This window comes from Cynocephalus volans, chromosome 13 (assembly GCF_027409185.1).
Source record: "Cynocephalus volans isolate mCynVol1 chromosome 13, mCynVol1.pri, whole genome shotgun sequence".
Classification (NCBI taxonomy): Eukaryota; Metazoa; Chordata; class Mammalia; order Dermoptera; family Cynocephalidae; genus Cynocephalus; species Cynocephalus volans.
The window spans coordinates 32,391,786-32,411,140 of record NC_084472.1 but is presented as its reverse complement, the minus strand read 5'-3'; the positions used below and the strand labels follow the sequence as shown (position 1 = coordinate 32,411,140).

The window sequence follows — 19,355 nt, the reverse complement described above, 5'->3', positions numbered from 1 at the left end:
TGAGGAGGGTCGTGGCCAGGACCCCACAGGTTAAGGCTTAGTAGCTAGAACTACATAGGAGCAAGGAAGAAGCATGCCTATCCTCACACAAGTACACAGGAAGTCTAGAGACTGTGATCAGCAGCCCAGGGCACAGCTGGAAGGATTAGATTCAGTGGGGCTCACAGAGAGAGAGTAGGGCACGCAAACATGGACAGCAATACAGAGAGGGCAGCTTCCAAACAGCACCCAGAGGCATCCTAGTAGAGCCAGCAAGGAGTGAGGGTTGGCTAGTCCCAGGGACCCTGGAACCTCCCCCAGGGGCCAGAAGGGGATCCACAGAGAGAGACAGACTTTCTGTGATAGGGTGATGAAGGCCATGATGTACAAACTGAATCATCCCACTCCAATTAATGAGAATCCCAGATGTATGAAGAGAGAAAACCTACATCCTGCGATAAGTCATTGGATGGGTGTCTGCCTCTTCCCTCAGACTGGGGAGTTTAAGGACGGGCTCTTGTAAACAGAAAGAAACACTTCATGGAAAACACTTTTTCATTCTTTTAAAAACTCATTATTTGGCTGCAAATGCACCATTTTCTCCTCTGGCTATGAGTCTCGAATATCTGCAAATATGCACTGCATAATGACCCTCTGGCAGGCTGCACAATCACATCTTGTTGCCTTTCATGGAAGGAAAATGAAGAATTACGAAACAGAATGACAAGATTTTTCTAGCCCAGTATTTCCTTTATCAGCTCTGTGCCTGTTTAAAGCAAAGACAACAGGATGGCAGGGCGAGCCTTTCAGGTTAAGAGAAATTGGACTCTTTTGTCGAAAAGAAAATGCTGGGATCCCTGCCTTTCTTGATTTCTTCATTTAATTTGAACTGGGAAAATGTATTGAGGCTGCATTGCCTAGTGTGTGTGTTTAAGGAGGAATGAAGATTCTCAAAACCTAAAGGTCTTATGTTGGTGCATCCATTCTCCTTCTAGATGCTTCACTATCCAGACAGGGGTTTGAGGAAGGAGAGTGAGCAGACACAGTATTCATTTGTAAATAAGAGACTTCAGCCACTGGCCTGGGACTGAGAACACACTGCAGGCTGGGGGACACCTTCATGTGACATCACAGTGAGAGAGTTGAGGGCTGTGGGTGTCACCAGCATTCTCCTGTGAGAATGCTGACAACACTGTGAGCTCTGAGGCACAGGCTGACTCTTAGCTCTCTTCTTGTCCTCACCGTGCCCAGCGCAGTGTTAAACCCAGGAGTCAGAATATTATGGACCTTCCTCCGGGGAAATGACAGATGGAGGCAGAAATCCACACTGATCCAGTGCTGATGACCCATGTGGCTGGGGAAGAGGCAAATCTGATGGAGACAGAGGCACGGGGTGAGGCCCAGAGTTCTGAAAAACCGCAGGGCCAGCACACGTGGTCCAGGCCACGTACGGAAGGCAGAAGTTCTGCAAACTCATCTTTCAAGCTCTCACTTCTATGATTTGTCCATGTTATTTAGACATGCAATGAAGATTTCCTCATGTGTTGCTTTTTTGGTTGTTTATTTTCCTTACAGAATGATTCCAAAGAGAAATGGACATGATGCTGTTGCAGCACCGAGGGCTCTGAGCTGGGAGATCCTTTGTTACCCTGTTTTCTTTCTCTCATCTCCTCATCTTCCTTTCCTCCCTCATATCTCTGCCCTTTCTTCTTCTCACCTTTGTGCCTTTCTTCTCTGTCTTAGTCCGTCTGTGCTGCTATAATGAAACACCAAGACTGAGTAATTTATAAAGAATACAAATTTATTTCTCACTGTTGTGGAATCTGGGGAGTCCAAGATCAAAGCACCAGCTGGTGAGGGCCCAGTGTCTCTGCTTCCAAGATGGTGGCACCTTGTCACTGCATCCTCTGGAGGGGAGGAACACGGTGTCCTCACGCAGCACAGGGGAAGAAAACAGCGAATCCACTCCCGCAAGCACTTTTGTTAACAACTCTGCCCTTGTGAACTAAATACCTCCCTAAGGGCCCCCCTGCCAACACTGCTGCGTTGGGGATTACATTTCCAACACATGAATTTTGGGGGCCGCATTCAGACCACAGCACTCCCTGTATCTTGTCTCCCTGCTCACAGTGACCCTCTTCCCCGTTCCCTTCCCACTCCCTACACTGGCTCTCAGCCCACTCCCTTCCTGGTGATGAGCTAAACAACTGTCAACTTTTCCTATCATAAGCATGCTAGGTTTTATTTTCTTTTAGAAACAGGGCTGGTTGTTGGTGTTTTATTGTGGCCATAATAAAACTACAAAGATTTGTTAATTCAGCTGCGACATGTACCAAAAGTCAATTTTATTGCAAAATCTCCTCCCATTTCCCTAGCCTTTGGGGTCCTCAAGACCATTCAGAAAGCCTTGGAGGGAGCAGCTTCCAGAAAAGTTTAGGGAGTGCTCCCAGCAGAAAGAAAAAAAACAGAAAACGTTGAAACAGGATATGAGATATAAATCTTCCCTCAGCCTGGCTAAGTCAACCTAGTAGGCCCAGCATTCCACTCAGCTTCTAAGGTCACCTACATCAGTTTCAAAATAGAGTCACTTCCATTTTCCATAGAAAAAAAAGCCAAAAAAAAAAAAAAAAAGCTATTTCTATTATGAAATGAGGAAAAAATTCTCTCCTCTAACACTGGGAAAAGGAAAATTGAAGGGACGATGTAAGGGTCACCAAAGGAGCTAGACCCAATGGGTATTGACATATTGGTGCCATCCACAGGGAAGAGGCCCTCCCACCCATGCAAGGGCACAATCACCAGGATTCTGGGAAGTCTGAAAGGAAGATACAGCCTAAAACGAGGACCACTCTCACCACAAGTCAATCAGGGCCAAGTGCTCCCAAAGGACAGCAGAGTCCTTGGGAAGCAGGTGATGTAAGAGGCAAGGCCAGGGGACGTGACTCCCCAGCAGAGCACGATGCTGGTGGGTACCAGCTCAACAGGCTCGCCCAAAGTGGGCTGGGCAGTGAACACAGAGACAGGGGATAGTGTGGGCTGACCACATGCTCGGCTAGGACCCCAGAAAGCTATGTTGATTCGGTGGCCTGTTTAATTCAGGTTCAAATTCCGTATCTGGGCCCCCAAGATCCTCCCTGCCTGCCCTTGTTGCCCACGACAGCCTCTCTGATCTCCACAACACCACATTCCCACCCTCACCACACTCCAACCTTGATGCATTTGTTCCTTTTCCCAATACCCCTTTCCAGCCAGGTCCCCAGCGGCCTCCCCTCAGAACCCAGAGAGGACCGTGCCAGAGCCTCACCCAGCTCCTGCACACACCGAGTGACAGGGTGGACCTGCTTCCTTGGCAGCACTTCCAGAGAGTACAGGGGCCTCAACAGCCAAGGCGTGGCTGGGCAGATGTGTGCCAAGGTCCATGGGAAATTAGCTAGGTTCTCATAATCAAGCACTATTTCCTCAACTACAAAATGAGGATAACATCATTTACCCAACAGCGGTCTCATGAGGATTAAACGACATAATGCTTGTATAACACCTAGTATGATGCCTAGTGCATCTCACATTCTTTCATCTATTTATAGGAATATGCACATACATATGTACAACACAAATATGTACGAAGGTAACTGAACATATAAGAACAAGAAATACAAGAGGTACTTAGATATTATATCTATGGTATAATGTTTTAACTAAACATCAAAAACCAAAGGTGACAAAGGCATTTGATTAAAGCTTAAGAAAAAATAAAAATGCATTAAAATTTCATAAGCTTTTTCCAATTTAAGTATATTTAAATAATCTATGAAGTAGTAGTCCTCCTTTATACTGTGACAGGGCTTGAGCAAAACTGCACACGATTTGTTTCTGCAAAACTGTCTCAGAGAGGATAATAGAAAACAAAGGCATATGACATAGAAACTGAAAAAAGTGTTCAGCTATGACCGCCCTTACCTTTGACCCAGTGAGAGTGTACAGCCACTGAACGGTCTCATCGTGCTTAATCACTCCGTTCATCCCGTCCACATACAACATAATTTGTCCCAAAGCTACAGAAGAGAAAAAAAAGCAAGGAGACATTATAGATTTATATATAAAATAACCTTCAATAATCGTAATGTCAACTGAGATTTTCATACTTGAAGTACACAGTACGTGAAGAACCAAATTTGAAGAGATCTCCTGAGCTCTGAAATTAGCTAACTCACATTTCAGAGAGAAAGTGTTGACCACACCAACAGAAACAAGGTCTATTCCTGGTGTCTGGAAGACGCAATTAAGGCACTAAATCCAGTGACTGTTGTTTCTGTGTGCCTAGATGTATAAATGCATGTTTTCGCGTTTCTATATTTGTGTGTAGTCCCAGACAGAGCAAAGATGTCCATGAGTTGGTGTCTGGCTTGTAGCCTCTCACTGGGGCCAAGAGGACACGTGAAGTTTCCAAAAGTGACCTGTTCAGTGTCCCAGCCTGTGGTCAGCAGGTCCCAGACTCTACGGGACCATCCTGAGCTAATACAATTTTATTTCTTTAGATAAACAATAAACATGTACTTAAATATTATTTGTATTTCCTTTTAAAGTTTTTCAGAAAAAAAAAGTCAAATATCATGAAAAAAATAACTTCTCACACACCAAGTCCTAAATTCTTAGTTTAGGAAAATATAGTCACCACATATGGTCACTATTCTCTAAAAAGAAAATACAAACCATGTTTTTGTTTAAACAAATGAATTTTTTTCAGTTCCATTAGCATCAAAATAATTTGGACTCTAGATAATGAACAGACAGAAGTTACATACGCTAAATAAGTAGGCTTCCTTAAATCACCTCTAACCTCCTAAATCATATTTCAGCCATAATTAATTGGCATGGCACTGACATTTTTTTAGGCAACTCTTTTTCCTGGTAACAGTAGAACACCTCATTTTAGAAAACTGCAAAAATGTAGAAGAGTAAAATGAAAATAATTCATAATCCCATAATTCAAGAATAATCATTCTTAATATATTGATATATTTTCTTACATTCTTTTAATGCATTACACACAAGCACAAAGTTTATATGTAGGTTGCAGGAAACAGTCTACTGGAAATGGTATTGATTTGAAAAGAGCAAAACAAAATTAGTGTATATCGAGTATACACTAATTCTAAATATACAAATATATGTGTGATATTAGAAACTCATGATTATCCTATCAAAAGATCAAATAACAAAACTACATGATCATTCTGAGAAAAACCACCCTAACTACGTAAAAACTCAAAATTTTAAAAAATTATATGGACATATTCTTTACACAACAAACAGTATATTTTTCAAAATAACAGATTCACATTCTATTTGATGGTGAAATACTAAAGATATTCCTAATAAAATCAGGAATAATTTTTAAATGATGCCCACTAAGCTCATAATTATTTAATACTGTTATAGAATTTCAGGCAAACATAATAAAACATTAAAAATAATAAGAGGCAGAACAGTTGGAAACAAATACATAATACTGTCATTATTTGCAAGTAATATTATGGACAAAAAAATTCACAGAATTTATAATGAAGAGATCACACTTATAATATTTCTCATCTTAATAATACATATATAACATACAAAGAAAAAGTTTCATATTAAAATATAATACCAGATAAATGGACATATGACAACAAATATGACTAATATTTATTGTGTAAATTAAATATTTATTGTGTAAATAGTTCATATAAACTGATAAGAAAATACTAAATACCAATAGGAAAAAAGGCAAAAGCATAAAAAAGACAAGCTAGTTTACAATAACATACAAAATTGTCCATTCTCACTATAACAAATGCAAATTAAAACACTAAATACTGAGGTAGTATTTTCACCTAAATAGGCAATGATATTTTAAAAAGAATTAGGTATCAAATACTAGAGTAGCTAAGTAAGTTCATACATTCCTGGTGGCAGGGCAAATTGGTAGAAACCTGGTAATAAGGCTATTCAGTGCTGTAACTGTTTAAAAAACAGTAACCATGTGTTTAGTGCTCACTGTGTGCCAGGCTCTAAGGAGGGACTTCATATGGTTATTAATACAACAGCCCTGAGCAGTGGTTACTATTATCCCATTTGACAGAGGAAAAAACTAAGGCTCTGGGAAATGGGGGAATGTGCCCCAAATCTCCATTGCTACTAAGAGGAGAAACCCATCTCGGGATAGGATGGGTGGGTTCCTATGTGTCTGTAGTAAAAGCCTGACAGTCCTCTTTAAGTGTTTCCCCAGTTGTTGTAATTTGGGAAATGTATCCTAAGGAAATAACTCTAAGTTTAAAAAAAGAAAAAAAAAAGGAAGCAAAGATGTTTACTGAAGTGTCATTTATAATATCAAAATAATAACTAAAACCTAAATAACTATCAGGGTCCTAGAACTCTATCCACAGTAATTTACCAAAGCTACGTCCTAACCTATAAAATGTTTCTGATAAAATAATTAAGATGAAAGTATAGAAGTGTAAACATCACATAATTGAATAAAATGCTCAAATTTTTATACATAGAAAGAAAGAAAAACCCATAAAATACTAAGCAATATTATTAACTGTATATTCTTTGAATGTATTTTTTCCTACTTTTTCTATTTTCCCATTTTCCAGTATGAGCATCTACTACTTCTGTAATAGAAAAGTAAACAAATATGTAAAAAGGAACAAAAATAAGACTGAATATTGTAAGGTGTTAGATGTTTGTTTTTAGAATGTTTTACTAGTACACCCCTTTCAGTACACCCCTTCCTCCTTCAGAAAGATGCAGCCCCCACCTTCATGGAAAAGCTCTGAGAATTTAGGACATTCTGCCCCAGTTTTTCGCTTTTGTTTTCTCCTCCCCCTCTCAAGACAAATTGGCAAGTCTCCAGGGAAGAGTTCACTCCGCAATCCTTTTCCTGCTGAGTTTCACTGTGGAAGATGACAATCCCGAGGCGCATGTTAGCATCTGCCTCTAAACCAGCCTAATGGTACAGATGGAGAGAAGGTAAACTCTTCAGCCTTCTGGAAGGTGTATCTTGTGGGGAGGACTCTTCCCGAAAGTCTAAGAAGCCAGGAATGAGGGTCTCCACCCTAATGGGTCAGGGGCTCTGCTACTGCACAGATGCCCAGGAAGCCAGGACACTGCTGCAAAAGGGGGAGGCAAATTAAAATCTAACAGACTTGATCTGTTTCCCTCCAAGATTCTATTAACTGATCACATCGGAGGAGATATGTTACCAGAAAGTTCGTATCTAACGGAATTCGAGTTTCTGATCACAATGATTTATCACAATATTTTGGTAGTCGAAAGCTTTTGTACCTGCGGTAGCCCTAATTCAAAAGCAATCCCTCCTGTAAGACCCACTCCGGACACAAGATGGCGCTAAAGAGATTCAAGTGGGTTAATACCGCGGGGTGATTCAACAGCAAAACCCATCAACCTACATGTGGGCCGGGGAATAAAAGCCACACAGGGAAAAAACAAACAAACAGTAGATGTCCTGAAAACACACGTGTTTGGGTCACAGGAGCCATAGAAGTTAGTGGTTTGTGTTTTTTAAAAGGATGAGGGGGCCGAGACTGTGGGAATCGAGTGGTAGGTAGCTCCACGGGTCTAAAAAGAGACTGCTCGGGGCGTTTCTTGTGCAGCCACTCCCAGAACTTACTCTAGGCACATTCATTCATTTTTCTGTGCCTCGGTTTCTTCATCTCAAAAATGAGATGGTAGTACTGTAGTACCTATTTTGCAGGGCCTTTGGGGGGTTGAGTTAGAAAAGTGTCTGACCCACCGGAAGTGCTCAATAAATGCTAGTCACATAAACCACCTCATTGACGTCAAACGTTAGTTACCCACTGCACAGAAGCACGTGTTGAGCTTCTCTCAAAGACACACAACGTGAAGGAGCGAGCCTCTGGGCTGACCCTACTCAGCTGTGGTCAGGAGACGCGATGGAAGAACTCCTTGCTTAACCTGCAGTCACAAAGATTTTCCCCTACATTTTCTTCTTAGATTTTTATAGTTTAACTTTTTCTATTTACCTATATGATCCAATTTGAGATTTTTGTACAAAGTGTGAGGTTTAGATTGAGGTTTCCTTTTTTTTCACATAAACGTCCAGTTGATCTGACATCATCTGTTGAAGAGACTATCCTTTCCATTTCACTGTTTTTTGCAAATGTGCCAACAATCAATTGGCTGTGCCTGTGTAGGTCTATTTCTGTTCCATTGGCTGGCCTATCCCTTTGCCAGTACCAAACCACCCTGACAGTAAGTCTTAAAATCAGGCAGTGTGATTCCTATTTCATTCTTCTTTTTCAAAGTTGTTTTCGCTATTCTTGTTCTTTTTGCCTTTTCATATAAATTCTAGAAACAGTTTGTCTAAAACAACAAAAAACGTTTTTGGAAATAGTGTTAATCTATAGATAAATTTTTGGAGAACTGACATCTTCACTATGTTCTAAATACTATCTTCTAATCCATAAACCCATTATGTGTGTTTACATTGTGTGTTTTCTCTGATTGCTTTCGTGAGTATTTTGGAGTTTTCAACTATAGATCTGGTACATGTTTGTTTGTTGCTCAATTTATAAGTAGTTCACATTCTTTGGAGCAATTTCAAATGGTATTTTAAAAACTTTTCCATTCCCAGTTGTTTATTATTAGCATGCAGAAATAAAATTGATTTTTGTGTACTGGTCTTGTATCCTATCTATAACTTTGTTAAACTTATTAATTCTAGGAGTCTTTTGTGTTTGTAGATTCCTTAGGATTTTCTACAAAGACAATAATGCTGTCTGTGAGCAAGAAAAATTTTATTTCTCCCTTTCCAATCTTTATCCTCCTTCACCCACCACCCCACCTCCATGCTGTATTGCACTGGTCAGGACTTTCAATATAGTATTTGATAGAAGCAATGACAGTGAAAACTTGCCATGTTCCCAGTACAAGAGGGAGGCATTTGGGGTCATTCACTATTAATTATGATGTTAGATATAGGTTTTTGTAAACTGCCTTTTATCAAGGTGAGGAAGTTTCCTCCAATTTCTAGTTTGCTAAGGGTTGTTTAATCATGATTGGATGATGAATTTTGTCAAATGCTTTTTCTACATCAACTGACAAGATGATGTGGGGTTTTTTTCCTTCAGACTGCTAACATCATGGATTACACTGAGTTTCAAATACTGAATGAGATTTGCATCTCCTTTAGCCTTGGTGTGTTACTCTTTTTATATGATTTGATCTGTTAATATTTTGTTGAGAATTTTTGCATCTCTGTTCATGATTGATATTGGTCTGTAGTATCCTGTCTTTATCTGGTTTTCCTATCATGGTAATGCTGGCCTCATAGAATAAGTTGAGAAGTTGTTCCCTCCTTATCTATTTTTGGGAAGAGTGTGTGTAAAACTGGTTTTGTCTTTAAATGTTTGGTAGGATTTGCCAAGAAACCACCTGGGCCTAGACATTCCTTTTTCAGAAGGTTGTAAACGGCAAGTTAAATTTCTCTAATAGTTACAGTTAATAATACTTATAGAAATAGGGCTACGTTATCAATTTCATCTGGGGTGAGTTTTAGTAGTTTGTGGTTTTTAAGGCACTGATTCATTTAAGGAATTGGTCCATTTCATCTAAGGTGTCAATTTCATGTGCTTAGAGTCGTTCATAGTATTCTGTTGTCATTCATTTAATGTCTGTGGGGTATTATCCACTTTCATTCCTAGTGTTGACAACTAGCATCTTCTCTCTTTTTTTCTTTGTCATTTTTGTCATTCAATTTTACTTTCCTTTCCAAAGCTTTTTGTTCCATTGATTCTTCTCTATTGTTTCTGTTTTCGACTTCATCAACTTCTACTCTTCTTTCCTTCCTTCTACTTATTTGGGTTTTTCTTTTCTTACTCTAGTTTCTAAAGTATGTGTTTATATTATTGATCAGAATATTTTCTTCTTTTCTAATATAAGCATGCAATGCTATAAACATTCCTCCTGCATTGCTTCAACCACATCCACGCATTTCGATGTGTTGCATTTCCATTTCCATTTAGTACAAAATATTTTCTAATTTCCATTGAGAATCCCTCTTCAACACACGGATTATTTGGAAGTGTGTTAATTTCCAAGTGTTGGGACATATTCCCTATTCCGGTTATCCGTCTGTTCTTGATTTATAGTTTAATTCCATTATAGTCAGAAACATATCATATGATTTCATTTCTTCTAAATTTGTTAGAGTTTGTTTTATGACCCAGGATATGATCTGTCTTAGTGAATGTTTAATGTGTACTTGAAAAAAATATGTATTCTGCTGTAGTTGGGTGGCGTGCTCTAAAAATGTCAATTAGAACTAGCTGCTTCATGGTGCCGTTCTGTTCCTTGGTAGCCTTGCTGATTTTCAGTCTATCAGTTCCATCGATTACCAAAAGAGAAGGGTTAAAGTCTCCAAAGAGAACAGAATTTTTCTATTTCTTATTTCAGTTCTTTCAGTTTTGGGGAGAAATGTTTTCTAGGAGAGCTCTTTTGTCATTATAATGTCTTCTTTATCCCTGATTATTCTCTTTGCTCTGAAGTCTCCTTTCTCTACCATTAATATGGACACTTCAGCCTTCTTTCAGTTAGTGTTTGCATGGTTTTTATTTCTGCATCCTTTTGCTTTTAAACTACCTACAGCACTATAATTAAAGTGGATTGCTTGTAGGCAACATTTCGTTGGTTCTTCTTTTGTTTATCCATTCTGATAATCTGTCTTTTAGTTATTGTGATTAGACCAGTCGTATTTAATAATTATTAATGTGCTTGAATTTAGGATTATCACTTCCAATCTGCTACTGAGCCCATCTGGTGTGCTTTTTATTTTGGTTATTGTATTTTTCATTTCTAAATTTTCCACTGGGTTCTTCTGTATATTTTCTATTTCTTTACGGAGACTTTCTATCTTTCTCATCATTTCAATAGTGTTCACTTTTTCTTCCTGAAGTACTTTTATAAGAGCTGATTTAAAGACTTTGACAAATCCAATATCTGTATCACCTTGGCACTGGGGTCTATTGATTTGTCTTGTCCCATGCGAGTTAAGATTTTCATAGTTTATTGTATGCCAAGTAATTTAAGCTTATATCCTGGATATTTTGAAAATTATGCTATGAAACTCTGGGTTTTGTTTAAATATTACAGAAAATGTTGACATTTTTGTTTAAGCAGGCAATTAACCTGGTTCAGTTTGAGCCACAAGTTCTGATCTGCCTTTCATGGGCTGTGGTTTCAACACCAGTTCAGTCTGCAAAGCCCTTGCTGCGCAGTCTGGATTGGTCCTGTATGGGTACCACAAAGTGGCTGGTGCAGCACCTGAGCAGTGGTCTGTCTTGTTCAGTTCTCAAAGTCTTCCGTATACTGCTTAGGGTCAGACTCATGCATACACAATCTGTGGCAAGCCCAGGGGTTTATGCAAAACTCTATGGATCATGCTCCTGAGCTCCTTCTCCATTATCTCCCTGATGCTTTTAGGTTCCCTGGGGATCCCCCTTTTTAGTCCTTTAGCCAGAGATCCAGGGTATTATTTAACCTACTCAGCCACTTACTTTCTGTGACTGTATCTACATCTGGGGCCAAGCAGTAGGAGAACAGAGAGAGGGAAAATAGATCACAGTTCCTCCCGATTTGAGTCACAGTTTACACCCCACTCCCTCAGCGTGGTGCCTGCAGGCCCCTGAAGGCCACATTTTACCACAACTGTTCTCACCACGGGATTACCTGGGGGCAGGAACTCAAGATAATAGAGAAAGGGAAGAGTAAGAAACATGGGGGACTCTTGCACTCTGAGTGTTTATAGAGTCCTTTTTCCTCCTACTCAAACCAAAAGTAGAAGGATTCTTCTGGAACTGAAGATATGAGTCCAAACCCGGGAAGACCAGAGAAAAATGTTAAAAGCACCACCCGTTCAATGACATTTCAAATTCTAGTTTTCTGCCCCAATCTGCCTGCTGTCATCTACTCTTCAGACTCCTGAAGCAGGTGCTCTACATACTTTTTCCCCAGGTTCTATAGTTGCATGCAGTGGGAGAGACAGGGTGGTGTGTGTTCACCACATCTCACCCAGAACTTCAACTCCTCCCTGCTCTGCCTTGAGAGAGAGAATTCTAGCAGCAGTGTGCAGGCTGCTGGAGTGAGCACATGCTCTGGCTGTGGTCCATGCAGAACCAGGCCTCATCAGTCCAAGCCCATGCTTTCCAATCCTTTCCCCTCTTTTGTCCTTCCATTTCTCCCTTCCTTCCTTCTTTGCTTCTTCTATATTTTCCCTTCTTTTTCAAAGCTGGAGGCTCTTTCCTCAAACCAACTCTTCAAAGGAAGCCTAACAGACAACAGATAACTCCCAGAGGCTTCGCTGGAAGCAGGGCTGGAGGGTTTTGACCGCCTCCGTCCCCAGCCTGCCTACATCAGCAGGTCCTCAGGGCCCTGTGAACACCACATGGCACCCAGTCACCAGGCTGGATGCTGGAGCCCACTGTACAAACACCACAAGTGAGTTAGGAAATCAATGTGGTGAGTCCAGATGAGCAATGTTTTCTTTTTTTTCCCCCCAGTAAATAAAATAGACTACACTGTGTTTATTAAGGAAAGGATTATTATTTTTGTTTTATTTTATATAAATGTAAATGTTTTCCTGTAGCTCTAACTACAAAAGCGTAAGAAGTTTGGAATCTACGATTGCAGATTCCTTCCCTTTCCTCATCCTCTGCCTCCTCTGAGTCATCTAATTCCCTCAATTTTTCCTCTGAGACAGGCCTTGAGCTCACCTTCTCTTCCCTCCACAACTGCCTCCGGTCCAACTCCCATGTCTCTCCTGGATTATAGCAACTGCTGGTCCTGGCTGGCCTCCTACCCTTGACTCCCTTCTTTTTTCTATCATAATAGATGTTGTTACCACTGAATTTTTCAAAGCATTAAACATGTCAGATGAAGCTAGAAAAACTGGCTCCCTCTTGCCTTGGGATAAGGCCCAGGTCCCCTCACACCCCGGACGAACTTGCTGGCCCTTCCAGCTTGCCCAGACCACCTGGGCTCCTGTGTCTCAGGTAATTTTGCTACCATCTCAGGGCTTCAATTCTATGCCTGTCAACTTTAAATTAGTTAAGCATACCTTGAATTTAAGAGAAGTTCTCACATATGAAATATCTATTCATTCTACAAACCAGAGCTGGACTTGTTTTTAAAACAAAGAATTTCTTACACATCGGAGACATATAAGAAACCAGTCCCAATCAGTGCTTTGCCTACTTGCTCATATCTTTTCCTTCAGCCAAAGACACCAAAAAGGCCATAGAAGAAGCTGAAAGGTAACCCCATGCTGGCAGTCATCGGACTCATTAAACAAAGAGCTTTTAAATATGAGGGCACTTCAGAAAGTTCATGGAAAAACTGAAGTAAAAGACAGTAGGAATCCTTCCATGAACTTTCTGAAGACCCCTCCTATTGCTGCCCTGTGTAATCTTTTAATCAACCCCTTATCAATGCTTTCCTATCACTCTATGAGGGTACTTGAAAAAATTCATGGAAAGTTTTGTATCATCATTTAATTCTATTTTTCCATGAACTTTTTGAAGTGCCCTTTCATGTGACTGAAAGGAAGGTCACGTGTATTCTGTAAATGGGCACAGAGATTCAAGAGCTACACTTTCTCAAGGGGGTTACATAGTTTAGACCTAAGTATTTTAATGCAGTGGTTTTTTTTTTTTTAAAGCATTATTGTACCTTTAGACATATCACAAGTTTTACTACAAACTTGCCCTTATTATGTATTAGAAAAGGCTTTTGTTTTTAAACTATCCCCTTGCATATCTGAGCCTACGGTTTCACCATGAAACTCAAGATTCCTTTCTCGGAAACCTTTCTACATGGACTTCCCACTCCTGACTTGATGTTCTCTTACAAAAGCAGTATGAAGGAAAGACTGTTCGATAGCCATTCCATAAGATCAGATATTTTACCATCTGAAAATGAGACCAGAAATGACTCCTATTTATTTCTACCAAAAGTATAGAAAAAAAAATCAAACCAATGGTACGAAAAATTTTTTAAAAATCCCTCCCCCTGAGGGCAATAGTCTGCTACAAGTACATTATCAGTGGTCACTAGGGTTTTGTTTTAGGGGTATTTGGGCTGGGGGGTGTGACCTGTGTTTGCCCTTGAGAATGAAGACAGGGCTGTTGTGCTGTTGGATACAGCCGGTTCTTCCTGGAGGCCAACGCTAAGCCCCAGATTGGCACAGCTAGAATAGAGTGGGACTCTGACAGTGTGCCGTGAGAGTTTTAAAATCAAAGTTATCTCCGAAAAGGAAAAAAACAGAACAAAATCATTATGACCACTCAAACCCTCTTCTGGGAAGGGATAATTCATCTTAAAGAAGGGATTTCAATTTATTTTAATCAGACCATTAAAACTCACTCTTCTTAAACTCTGAAATGGATTTGTCCATCCTTACTTTCCATTATTCACCAAAGCCCACAGTACGTATTGAAAAGAGGCTGCCAATGTTGACATTCTTGGAACTAAATGAAGACCTTGGAGTCTCATTCTCTTCCACTTAATTGTCTGCCCTAAACAAGCTCAGGTCCAGTTTTCCCCAAGGGCAACTGCCAAAGAAATACTCTTTCAACACCGATTACTGCATGAAAATTAGGGAGAATGAGCTGCCAATTCTAGGCTGGAGACAAGAATTTAATCAGCACAAAGAGCTCCAACAAGGTGTCAAAGTTTTGAGTCCCCGGCTGTCACTTAACAGTATTTGCAATGCAAATTTTCTAAGCATTCTTAGAAAAATTACTAATCTCTCTCCATCCCAGAATACACATTACCTAAAAAAGGTCCTCAAGATAAATTTTACAATAAAACCAAGTCTAAGGTCCTCTTTAACACTTTCAAGCTTAATCACTAACTCTCAGAGGAGGGAAGACCCTCCACCCAGGGCCCTCAAAACAGGATCATGGACGTGGTTCTTTCTGATTGACTTTCCTTCCCACCAGGACACTATGCAGCTAAGCTCTCTGCACCCTCTCCTCCCACCTAGTGCACACAGAGGACTGATATGTTTCTGGCCTACTCATTCACCTTCCCACCAGCAGCAAAGTGTAAATTCCAGATTCCCATACCGGAGGTTTAAAAGAAGGCCCTTGCCAGCCACTAGGTCAGAAACAGCCTCATCACCTCAGGGCTGCAGTGGCCACAGTCACACTCCGCTCCCCAGCCTCTCTCAATCTTTCCCATTCTGCATTCCTCCATTTTCGAGATAAGGAGAAAACAAAGCAATGAAGAAACCTTTAATAGATTAGCAGGTTTTGAGACTCTAAAAATTTTTGGCAGACTTCTAGTTTCTCTATAGTAAGAACAATAGTCATTTAATGATTTGTTCTATAATGACCTTCCAAGACCTAGGTCCAGTGAAATGCCAGTGGAAGCACACAGCCTCCCCAAGACGTCTCAGAGGCAGACATGGAATGAACCAGAGTAGACCCTTCAGGGTCAGCAGCAGCTGGGAGCTGTCTTACTCTCCTGTGCTCAAGCTCACCCTGGCTCTTCCCATGGGGACCTGGGGTGGCACCCTGAGGCAATGACAAGGGTTTGACCCATGACCTTGACAGAAGCAGCTCCTCCTGGACTAGGGAGGGTCCACACAGGAGGCATACGTATGGGGCATCCGCCTCTGATGGCGTCCCTGCTTACTGGGGTGACAGAAGCCATAGACATGAGACTTGGAGAGAATAATGAAGCCCAGGCGGGGTGGAATGGAGCTCATAAACACCCAAATTCAGAGAAGGGCGGGATTGGTATGAGCCTGAGTCACTAGAGAAGATTCATGGAAGAGGATGGCAAGAGACATACCTTAAAGGACGGGGCACAGTAACCCGGGAGAAGACAGATGAGCTTCAGGGACATGAGAAGAGAAAAGGCTCGGGAACAGTTCCCCTGAGATCTGCCTTTCTGACAGTACAGCACCAAGGAAAACTCACAGGACTTGGACCCAGGGAGAAGCTGGTTTGCATGTAGCCTCCACCGTTTCCTACTTCTACACTGTACACGTTACCCAGCCTCTGGAGCCTCAGCTTACACATTTGTGAAATGGAAGACAAGTTCAAGCTGGATCCCATGTTGCTAGGATAAAATGAGATCACAGATTAACACAGCACATGGCTGATGGTCAGGCAGCTTTTGTTGATGCTGTTATGCTAATTAACCTCTCCAAACTTTAGCTATATCATCTGAGAGACACAGGGGTTTAAACTAAAGACCTTCAAACCTACTCAGATCCAAAATTCTACATTTTGGCAACATTGCTCCAAAGCCCCTGCGGGGATAAAATACAGAGTGTCTTGCACTAGAGGGCGCACTTCTACTAGGCGTTTATATCTGCAATCCGAGGCTTCAGAGAGGTGATTCCACAAGTGCACCTTATTAATACACAACTCTTTATAAATCAGGCCTCTATGTAAATCAGAAATACACTTTTGGGTGTTATGTAAAACAATGAAAGTACATTCCAGTATATTAATTCTGTATTTCCAGTAGGATTTCAACACCTTTACAATTTTAACTCTGAAAATGCCCAATCTACTAAATTCCATAACTTACCAAAATTCCACCAACTCCTGTGACTTCTGCATACCTGGGGGGACACATACTTGGGGGGACTTGGAGACAGCCTCTGACAAGGCTGCAGAACCTGTGTCCTGTGATTACCTCATGATGGGCAACCCAGGCACTGGCCTGGCTCAGGGTTCCCTGGCCTGGTCACAGAGGAAAATCACTGTGCTGAAAGCTTTGAACCACTGCCCCTCCTCCCCCCGCCCCTTGGGCCTAATCTCTAACACCCCCATTCGTGAGTGTGGACCTGGCATGGGTGTTTGTCCACGCTTCAAAGGTGGTTCTCCTGCACAGCCAGGGGTACGAACCAAACCACAACACGAGGGCTGTGCTTGGGTTAGGGCTCTCCCAGCCAGGCTCTTCACAGCTGGGCTCAGCATCAGCGCTTTCCACTAACTAAATGTAAAGCCAAGGCAAACCCAGGAAAAACCTGTGTCCCCACGTCCTGATGATTATCTCTCACCTTCTCTAAGGAGGCAGAGAAATATGGATGGGGACGAGGTAGGTGGTGCTGGTCCCCCTCAACCCTGCTTGCTTCCCCCCAAAAACTCCAAATTGCTGGAAATGGCATCTCTGTTTACCAAGCTGCACAGAGTTCCATGTTTTGACAGACACAGTTTCAAAATTTCAACTGTTAACATGATTTTAAAATTGTAACATCATGGAACACAGTAAATAATGTTTTTAAACAAGACAATCTCTTAGTTTCTTTTCAGAAGACTTTATTACTTTATTGTAGACCTTTACAATGCAACTTTTAGAAAATTGAAGATCCAGTGTAATAGTTGCTTGCCCACTTCTTAAACCTAAATATTTTGGAAGTGTTATAAGCTTGCCTGATGTATTTTTAATAATATTAATTTATGAATATTTTATAAACAACAACAATACAAAGACATGCATAATGGCCAAAGAACCAGAAACCTTCCTATTGTAACCATACTCGATCATCCCCATTAGCTCTAAATTGATGTTCAAAGAAGGAAGACGAAGAAAAATAATGTCTCCTTTAAAGGAGAAAAATAATGATCAAATCTCTTTTGATTAAGCATGTCTACTCTATTATCTGCTTTCCAATAAATTGAAATATATACAAATATATTAAAATGTATGGATGCATTTAATATATGGATATAATTGAAAATCATTCCAGATACATGACACAACATGGATAAAGCATGAAAAAAAACCATCATGCTAAGTGGAGTAAACCAGACACAAAATGGCAAATATTATATGATTGTACTTATATGAAATATCTAAAACAGGCAAAGTCATAGAGACAGAAAAGGGGTTGGGGGTAAAGGAGATTAGGGAGTTATTGTTTAACATGGACAGAATTTCTGTTTGGAGCGATGAAAAACTCTTGGAAATAGTGGTGATGGTGGTACAACACTGAAGGTAATTAAGTCACTAAGCCGTACAACTAAAAATGGTTAAAATGGTTTTATGATATAGATACACACATACATATATATGAATATATATAGTACCACAGTTAAAAAAGTCAAAATAAAACCCTATCGAAAACACTATGTGGCTAAAAACTAAAGGCCTAATGTCCACAGCAGAAAATCATAAAAGCAATTAAGACAATGTTTCTGGAGTCAGGTGGCCCGGCCTCCTGGGTGGATATGTCCTCTAACAGGTCTGGGGGTGTTTCCTTGTGCATAAATAGCTATAAGACCAGCACTGCCCTTGCAGAGCTGACCAAGGCAACAAAGCTGTGAGTCCACGGACTTCACCACCACCCATCCCGTCCCCTGAGCCAACGCATGAGACTCCATTTATTTAATAGCTACTTCCTGGCTTCCTTAATTACATGTTCATTAGAAATGAATTGTTTTGCCATCCTAATAGTGGTTACCGGCTGTCAGTGACTAGTATTTTGTTTTCATTTCTATAAATACATAAGTATTTCTTATGTCATCAGCTGCTGAGACTGAATAAATATTCAGACCAAGCGTTCTCAACAAGAGCAAGAAACAAGAAAATTGGTTCTTGGGAGCAAAAGCACCTTAGATACTACAACGGTTTATTGTCCTCTACAGGGGCACAGCACATAAACAGGTATACAGCATGTCTTCAGCATTAAAATTTCATGGGTTGGCTAAGAAAAAAATGTATTGAAAGGACTCCTTATGGGAATAATAATGAAAAAAGTGTTGACAAACACTGTTTTATACCCTATATTTTTTTTAAAAAACAAAAAAACAGCTCCTTCACACACACACACACACACACACACACACACACACGCACACACACACAATGAAAAGTTTTCATTGAAAACCATTGTTAAGGCTTTGCAGCAGGCCTCTCTCCAGTCTTTCCAGCACAGTGTGCAGCTAACTCTGAGGGGTACCCACAATGTGGGCCAAACCCTTTTGGGTTTTCTTAAGACCGACATAGGCACTCATTAATGCAAGGAGTCACAAGCATCTGTTCAGCACCAGGGACTCTGCTAGGCCCATTTGGCAGGAACCACCTTGGCCAAATGGACAGGAATGGAGAATGATCAGACCCCTCACTCCACAACAGCCTGGAAGGGAAGCAGCAGGAGGTAGACCAGGGAAGCGGCTGTCAGCCTGGGCTCTAAGCCAAAGAAACGTGGGCTTCAGGCCACACACCATTGCCTCTTACCAAACAAGCCACTTTGTGCAAGTAATTTGACCTCTGGCCCTTCAAATTCCTCCCCTGACAAAAAAGAGATGGCAATGTTTCTTATGAGCTGCAGTGAG

At 40.8% G+C, this 19,355-nt stretch overlaps 1 protein-coding gene across 1 annotated transcript in view; it reads right to left on the bottom strand.

Annotated features, from left to right (window-relative positions):
* The window catches only part of FHOD3 (formin homology 2 domain containing 3), a 478,616-nt gene that overhangs the window by 186,995 nt on the left and 272,266 nt on the right, over window positions 1-19,355 (bottom strand). Inside the window, exon 6 of the mRNA XM_063076795.1 lies at window positions 3,937-4,031. Coding sequence (XP_062932865.1) covers window positions 3,937-4,031 — 95 coding nt within the window. The remainder of the gene's footprint in view (window positions 1-3,936; window positions 4,032-19,355) is intronic.